The sequence below is a fragment of a genome, unplaced genomic scaffold (assembly GCF_019419815.1).
Source record: "Pyrus x bretschneideri cultivar Hongxiangsu unplaced genomic scaffold, Pyrus_bretschneideri_v1 Contig6, whole genome shotgun sequence".
Classification (NCBI taxonomy): Eukaryota; Viridiplantae; Streptophyta; class Magnoliopsida; order Rosales; family Rosaceae; genus Pyrus; species Pyrus x bretschneideri.
Window position 1 is genome coordinate 8,718,075 of NW_025999798.1, and position 8,876 is coordinate 8,726,950.

Here is an 8,876-nt window from a genome sequence, read left to right on the forward strand (position 1 = left end):
GACACAATGTTAAGGCTTATTTGAGCCTTTGTTGTTAGCTTAAGTGGTGAATATGAGCCCGAATAAAGTAAGGATTAGTTCAGAGTTCATTGTCTTGCAATGATCCAAACCGTCACTTCTTTTGAGAAATGAATCAACCAATTCAACCTAGACACAGATGAGTGCTTGTGGTGAAAATTTCAAATGGTGATTATGGAGGGAGACTTTGGTTCAAGATTTTTGGTTAAAAAAAAAGTGGTTGTTTTACATAGCTCAAGAATAAATTCGGGCAAAAATAACTGGAACCATGTGTGTGAATATGAATACAAAAATAAATTCACGTTTATAATTTAAGTAGAATTGTAATGCTACATGATAGTATTTTAGATATACCGAAAAATTACTCAAGTTCTTTTTTAGCGTAATGTTATATTAAGTACTTGATATGCATCTTTTCTTTACCAATATTAATTTTGAAGGAAATTGTAGAAACGGCCTTTCAACTTTAAATCAATTGGAGTAATGGTCTCTTAACCAAAAATTTATGACCCTGGCTACCTTTACCCATCATAACGTGCAATTATGGTTCTTTTCATCAACTCTATTAGAACTTCCGTCAAAATGAATCATGTGTCACGCACATAAGGCTGAATCAAGTGGCAAATATGGAAATACAAATGAAAAAAATTGTAGCAATCGTCCCTCAACTTTAACCAATTGGAGAAATGGTTCCTCAACTTTAACCCAATATGAGTAACAGTCTCTCAATAACCAAATTGTAGCAATGATCTTTCTAACTCGTTTTGAGAAAATTCTGATGGAGTTGACGAATATGACCATAGTTACACTTTTTAACGAGTTAAGGAATCAATAGCCACAAATTTTAGCTGATGGACCATTACTCTAATTAGGTTCAAATTAAAGGACCATTTTTACAATTTTCTCATGATTGTCCTATTTTTTAAGTAGGTCTAAGCTGCTTCAAAGTCAAGATTAGCTATCCTACACCTAGCTACCTTAACAACCTTCTTTTCCATGTCTCTTGTCCTCTCCTCTGCAAATAGAATTTAGTCCTCCTTTCAAAATACAAATTAGTAATCTGACGAGCGATTACCTCAATTTAATTAGGTGGAAAAATTCCAAAAAGTGATTTTTGTGTAGAGGGCGGGGGCGGGGGGAGAGACTTTGGCACGACATTTGTGATGTTAATTTCGTAATCCTCAAGTTTACTAACGATAATTAACATCTAATCTCATTATTTTACGTAATAAACTCATGCTGTTGCTTTGGCTTTGGTGTTAAATAAGGTTTCTTTGGCAACAATTAATCTCGTTATTGTCCTATGTTTTGTTTACGTCTAACTTGCTTCAATGTTAACATCATTGAAAGGGATAATTACATGGTCACCTATTACCTACCTTAACAACCTTCTTTCCATGCACGTCCTTGTCTAACCCTCCTCCTTTTGAAACTAGAAGTTAGTTTTACTCCTTTGAAAATACAAATTACTTGTCCTTCCTTTGAAATAAGATAATCTTAATTACATAATTGCATATATAAACATTATCAATTTAATCACCACGTGACGACTTAGTGATTGGGAACGAATTTCAAGTCCGTATTTCACACAGCACGTCTTGGATTCGATTCCTGGCACTGGTGTATTGCACGATGGTGGTCAAGGGAGGCTAAATGCCTCTGTGAGTCTTTCCGAACCTCGAAATGGTGAATTGATGTGACTAAGCCACCAGCTAGTCCCCTTTAAAAATAAAAAAAAAAGGAAAAAAAATACATGATCAATACAAAACCTTAGGTTTGACGATCAAATTGTCACGTTCACATAAAATTATTAATTTACATTTTTTTAATGTGAATCGTCGATTTTGTTGATATTAACAAATCACGTGAGATCATACAAATGTTTGAATGAAAAATGTATTTATATTATTTGTTCAAAAAAAAAAAAAGTATATATTATACCGTATAACAAGAATGAATTTGTATAACCATATAACTGCGTGACGTCAATGAAAATTGTAGTATTATCTACACTTTGTAAATGGCTTGTAGTTGGTAAAATATATGAATGTGTTCGTCACACAATCACACGACGGTATTATTAATTTTATAATTTAGGTTGAATTGATTTACCTTAAAATTCCTCCTTGTAGCAGCTGCTTGTTCCTTAATTATAATTAATGATGGATCATAATAGCATGCAGCGAGATTCCCATGCAATACGGTGGACTAAGGCCTAGTTTGAGGTGATTTTGAAAAAAGTTCGTATAAAAAAAAGCTAGGAGTTATTTTTGTGTTTGGTAAACATTCAGCTTCAGCTTTTTTTCACAGTTTTGGATGAAAAAAAGTCAAAAACAAGAAGCTGCAAAACTTAGCTTTGAAAAACCAGTTTTTTTTCATATTTGTTTTACATAAAAATTTACCAAACACTATAATACAGTTTTTTTTTTTTTTTTTTTTCAAAAAGCATTTTTACAAAAAAGTTTACCAAACACTATGCTGCTTTGTTTCACAGCTACTTATTCTCACAGCACAACAAAATCAGCTTTTTTTTTAAAGCACAGTAATATCAAACCAATTGGCTAGGAGTTTGCTAGGCAGACTGGCCTATAAAGCAAGTCTCAGATGACTCGCCATACACGTGACTATTGGCGTAGAATAATTAATTTAAAATCGAAAATAATAAACGCTATAACATATTAAAATCATGTTTTGAAGTACTTTTAAAATGATTAAAAGCGTTTTTGATGAAATTATTTTTGAATTCCACAAGCACATAATGTGTATTTTGGAAGAAGTACCGTATACGTGTTTCTTGCAAGATACACTTAAAATGTTTTTTAAGGGTCCACTTTAATTTTACTGAGGATAAGTTTAAAAAACTTTCACCAAAAATATTTTTGAATCGTTTTAAAAACACTCTAACGAGCCTTGAATTCCCCGTTTGGAAAAAGAAAAAAAACATAATAAAAGGGAGTACATTTTTACCTAATCAATCTCAAACAAATTAGATGAGCATTTTTATACGTAGCTCCGTGAAGAGCATTTGAATATTTGGCAAGAGAGTTCAATCAACATGGGACATGCATGTGGAACCCATCGCACCTTCTCACCAAACTACAACAAATGACATTTAGCTAACCTTGACATGAAACATGATTTGTTATATATAGATATTTTCGGAACTTGATCTTATGTTTAGACCCTTCAGGTGAGTTGTTTAATACGTCAAAATTTTGACATTAAGTTTGCAGCTCAAGTGATCAAATATTTATCCTTACACGACGAATTCAACACGATATCTTATGTTTGAATTCCTTTCTCTAGTATCGTTTGTCTAAAAATAAATGTTTACAATAAACCAGCAAAGAATATAGGCTCCCTTAAAAAAACCCATAAATTGGCTAGAATTTAGACATTTTGCTACCAAAAACATCAGAAGGAGATATATATTGATTTGATAAATTGAGAGAGAGAGAGAGAGAGAGAGAGAGAGAGAGAGAGAGAGAGAGAGGGTAAAAAAAAACACAGAAAGAGAAAGTGCATAAAAATTGAAAGGAGGATCCACATGAATCCATGATCCTTTACTCTTTTCTAACATTCTCTTTTACTAAATCTTTGAATTCCAACTTCACCAACAAATTAAATTAAACTATACTTTAATTTATGAAAAAAATTATACAAAAATTAAAGCAAATTACAAAATTAAAATTAAAATAATTTTTTTTTTCAAAATTAAAATGAAAATTAGAAATGCTAATCATATGTAATAAGCCTTGATTAAACTACAATTTGATGTCAGTTTGTTATCAGTTCAATATTTAGTGTAGTAATTTCTGCATTCCCTTTTCACCTTTAAGTGAAAAAAAAAAAAAAAAAAAATTGTGAGAATCACTTCTCATCAATTCAAATACGAAGAAAATTCAGTAAACAAAATCGTCATCTTTCTTAACCCCACTTTATCATGAATGTAACATCTCACATCATCCAGGGGAGCGATCCTTAAATGTATATTCTCATCCCTACCTAGCACGAGGCCTTTTGGGAGCTCACTGGCTTCAGGTTCCGTAGGAACTCCGAAGTTAAGCGAGAAGGAGGCTAGAGCAATCCCATGATGGGTGACCCACTGGGAAGTTGCTCGTGAGTTCCTAAAAACAAAACCGTGAGGGAATGGTAAGCCCAAAGCGAACAATATCGTGCTACGGTGGTGGAGCGGGCCCGGGAAGTGATCCGCCCCGGGCCGGGATGTGACAATTGGTATCAGAGCCAATCCCTGGCCGGAAATGTGCCGACGAGGACGTCGGACCCCTAAGGGGGGTGGATTGTAACATCCCACATCGCCCAGGGGAGCGATCCTTAAATGTATATTCTCATCCCTACCTAGCACGAGGCCTTTTGGGAGCTCATTGGCTTCAGGTTCCGTAGGAACTCTGAAGTTAAGCGTCCTCGTCCCCTAAGGGGGGTGGATTGTAACATCCTACATCGCCCAGGGGAGCGATCCTTAAATGTATATTCTCATCCCTACCTAGCACGAGGCCTTTCGGAAGCTCATTGGCTTCAGGTTCCGTAGGAACTCCGAAGTTAAGCGAGAAGGAGGCTAGAGCAATCCCATGATGGGTGACCTACTGGGAAGTTGCTCGTGAGTTCCCAAAAACAAAACCGTGAGGGAATGATAAGCCCAAAGCGGACAATATCGTGCCACGGTGGTGGAGCGGGCCCCGGAAGTGATCCGCTCCGGACCGGGATGTGACAATGAACATCTTCTTTGCAACATGCTCTACATACCCGACCACGTAACGCTCCTAATGAAATTTCTCTCTCCAAAAACACAAAAACAAAATCAACAATTTTTTGGTCTAAAAAACAAAATCAACAATAATTCTACTCTTTTTCTTTTGTTTTTCCTGCTTTTATTTCCTTTTTATGTAGTGTTTGTGTGCCCATAAATTGTGGGCAGCTCAGCTCTCTCTCTCTCTCTCTCCCCTTTCCTTCCAAATCATAGCTCTCCTCCACTTTTGTCTCAAAAAGCTAAGCCCTTCTCCTCAATTCCCACTCTCTTTAATCAAAACCCCCCCTTTCCCCTTCTCCTCTTCCTTCCTCCACACACCCCATTCCTCCCCCCCCCCCACGTCATTAGGGTTTTTTCCTCTCCCCTTCCCCTCCTCTGCTCTGCTCTGACTCCATAGCTGCAGAAGCAGAATGTGCAGAGAGGAAATGAGTCAATGACTGAGAGGAGATGGGGTGCATCTTCAGCAGACATCCGTCCGCAAACCCCGTTGGGAACGACGGAGATGGCGAAATTAGGGTTTCCAGGAAAGCAGAGTCCACCGCCGGCGGCGGTGAGGTCAGTGAGGTGAGGAATGGTGTGAATAATAGTATTAGTAACGATGATAGTAACAGTAATCGGAAGGAGAATGAGGAGGAGAGGAGTTCGAGGCCTAAAGGGGAGAAGAGACGCTCCTCCAAGCCCAATCCTAGGCTCAGCAATCTGCCCAAGCACCTCCTTGGCGAGCAGGTCGCCGCCGGTTGGCCCTCCTGGCTCTCCGCCGTCGCCGGCGAGGCCATCAATGGCTGGACGCCCCGCCGCGCCGATACATTCGAGAAGCTTGATAAGGTGAGAGCTTATATAGTGTTTGATGGTTTTTGGAGCTTCTTAATTACTGTTTGGTTGTAAAGACAATGCAAGCTGACAAAAAGGGTTAATGTGAAATTAGAATAGGAAACAAAAGTTTGAATCTTTCTTCTTTTTTTCTCATGGAACATGTTCGGTTTCTAATGGTAGCAATTAACTCAATTTGGTAAGTTTCATTAGTGAATGGATTACTTGAACTTTAAATTAAGTATTTTGCGATTTACTTATTAAGTTCTTACCTTTCCCGGAAATGAATGGCTTAGTAAGTTGTACTTATACATGTACTACCTTGATCAGATTGGGCAAGGGACGTATAGTAATGTGTACAAAGCTAGGGATGCTTTGACGGGGAAAATTGTTGCGCTGAAGAAAGTTCGGTTTGATAATTTGGAGCCCGAGAGTGTAAAGTTCATGGCCAGGGAGATCCTCATTCTGCGCCGTCTAGATCATCCTAATGTTGTAAAATTGGAAGGTTTAGTGACCTCGAGGATGTCGTGTAGTTTGTACCTTGTATTTGAATATATGGAGCATGATTTGGCAGGACTTGCTGCAAGCCCTGCAATCAAGTTTACAGAGCCTCAGGTATTGCAAAAGTCTCTTGCTTTTATTTTATCTAGTTTAGTTGCCATATAAAGAAACCATTTTTTCCCTTGTGCTGGGAAAATGAGCAACTTCTCTCTTATCTGTTATATGTAACTATGGCAGGTTAAGTGTTATATGAACCAACTATTATCAGGGCTGGAACACTGTCACAACCGCTATGTGCTTCATCGTGATATCAAAGGGTCCAATCTTCTTATTGACAATGGTGGGGTCCTAAAGATTGCCGATTTTGGATTGGCTTCCTTCTTTGACCCTAATTATAAGCAACCAATGACTAGTAGAGTGGTCACTTTATGGTATCGACCACCAGAGCTTCTTCTAGGTGCCACTGATTATGGTGTAGGTGTGGACCTCTGGAGTGCCGGCTGCATTTTAGCTGAGCTGTTGGCCGGAAAACCGATCATGCCAGGTCGTACAGAAGTATGTTTTAAATGCTTCCGTTTATTCACTGAGTTCCTTCACTTCTCTTCACTGTATTTGGCATCGGAAGATCCTTTGCTTAGGTTTTCTTTGATGCTTTTTTTATTTGATTCATGGAATTATTTAAATTGTTGGTGTTCTGACTATGTTTGTGCATAAAAGGGATGTTTCCACTCCACCTAATTTATATTTTACTTTAAATAGGTGGAGCAGCTACACAAGATATTTAAGTTATGTGGTTCACCTTCTGATGATTACTGGAAAAAGTCAAAGTTGCCTCATGCAACCATTTTTAAGCCTCAGCAATCATACAAACGATGCATTGCAGAGACATTTAAAGATTTTCCACCATCATCGTTACCACTAATCGAGACACTCCTTGCAATTGACCCAGCTGAGCGTCGGACTGCCACTGCTGCATTGAGGAATGAAGTGAGATTTTATATTTCACTATTAAATTGATATTGTTCAGTTTCCTTTCTTCTTTAGTGCCTTATAAGTTATATGAGATCTTGGGTAGTTTCTCATCTGAATGTAGTAGTTTATCATCCTTAGTCTTTATCTGCTTACGATTTGAAATATGTTGAATATTTTCATGTGATGGTTGTCTGTCTTTTGCAGTTCTTCACAACCAAACCTTATGCCTGTGAACCTTCTAGCCTCCCAAAATATCCACCCAGCAAGGAGATGGATGCTAAGCTACGGGATGAAGAAGCTAGAAGGTTGATGATTGCAATTAATAATTTCTTTTATTGTTCATCTAACCAATTTTCTTTTAGTTAGATTCATGGCGCACAGCTCACATGAACCTTCACAGTATTATTTAGATTCCATTGCAGAGTTTTAAACCAACAAATCTTAAAATGTACTGAATCATCCACACTAATATTTTGATGAAGCAAATGTGTTGCCTTGACCATTGAATTTCCATGTATGACTGTATGTTGGTTTCCACATTTGTCCATTTGGATGATTGATTCAATTTTTTTATCTGGGTTAAGTTTTGATATTTATCATCTCAATGGTGCTATTATTTTCATGTTTCTTTATGAGGTAGTTGTTCTTTCATCAGTTTGCAAATCGCTCAGTCATTTCCATTTTTTTCTTCTAATTCACCTCCATCCAAAAGGGAAAAATTGATTTTTATATGCAACCTGAAATGAGTTTCATGATTGTAGATTAAGAGCTGCTGGCAGAGCTAACGCAGATGGTGTGAGGAAATCTCGACCACGTGATCGCAAGGGAATTCCTGCTCCAGAAGCCAATGCTGAACTTCAAGCCAATCTTGATGTATGTCATCTAATCTGCTTCTTTAAGCTACAATATTTGCTTTTGTAGTATTAATAATTAACATAGAATTAAGTATGCGACGGTAACTTTATCCAATGGTATCTCATACGTTTCTATCAACAAGTGAAAAATGTTATCTAAAATATCCTCTTGACGCGCTTTCAGATTTCATGCTTGAAACTAAAATCAATGAACTTGGTTCGATATTCAGTTACTGATGCAGCTGATGGTGACCTTTGACTGTGTAGTCACTACTTGGGGAGTTAAACTGGTTTTTTACCTAAACTTGAGCACTTGCTAGTTGTTATTCTTTATGTTTTGTCCTATTGCAGAGGCGGCGTCTAATCACACATGCAAACGCAAAGAGCAAGAGTGAGAAGTTTCCTCCTCCACACCAAGACGGAACACTTGGCTATCCTTTGGGTTCATCAAATCACATTGATCCTGCTTTTGATCTTCCGGATGTTCCATTTAGTTCCACAAACTTTTCGTATTCAAAAGAATCCATCCAAACATGGTCTGGCCCATTGATAGACCCTGCTGCAGTAGGGGCTCCAAGGAGAAAGAAACACTCATCTGGACAAATTCATTCGCTGTCGAAGCCCTCGAGGAAAGACTCAAAAAGATGAGGGTTCAGCTCGGATCGGTTAGGAAAAATGGCATTCAGAACAACTTTCTGTCGTTTGGTGAGACAATTCATGAGGCTGCAAATGCTGCCGATTCGTCCGAGCCGGGAAGGCCATACAAATTGCATGGGGAGGTGATATACAATTATGTATCTTGTAATTCAGTTTTCCCATTTGGTCTGTATTATTTTTGTACGAGATGCTTATTTATATTGTATATGCTTTTTTCCTCATATTTCTCTCTGCCTTCGAACACTTGTATTTTAGGATATAGTTGTAATTCCAATAAACTTGTCTTGATTACTCAA

General features: G+C 37.6%; 1 protein-coding gene across 2 annotated transcripts; it reads left to right on the forward strand.

Annotated features, from left to right (window-relative positions):
• Window positions 1–4,944: 4,944 nt before the first annotated feature.
• On the forward strand, window positions 4,945–8,876 carry LOC103943614 (probable serine/threonine-protein kinase At1g54610). 2 transcript variants are annotated; one of them, XM_009353935.3, is made up of 7 exons: window positions 4,945–5,611; window positions 5,927–6,211; window positions 6,335–6,652; window positions 6,857–7,084; window positions 7,274–7,374; window positions 7,831–7,942; window positions 8,275–8,876. In XM_009353935.3, the coding sequence occupies exons 1-7, from the start codon at window positions 5,234–5,236 to the stop codon at window positions 8,569–8,571; spliced, it is 1,719 nt and encodes a 572-aa protein (XP_009352210.2). In that variant the 5' UTR covers window positions 4,945–5,233; the 3' UTR covers window positions 8,572–8,876. The 2 variants fall into 2 exon arrangements, with proteins under 2 accessions (XP_009352210.2, XP_048427674.1); XM_048571717.1 differs by having other exon boundaries at window positions 4,946–5,611; window positions 7,274–7,378; window positions 7,835–7,942.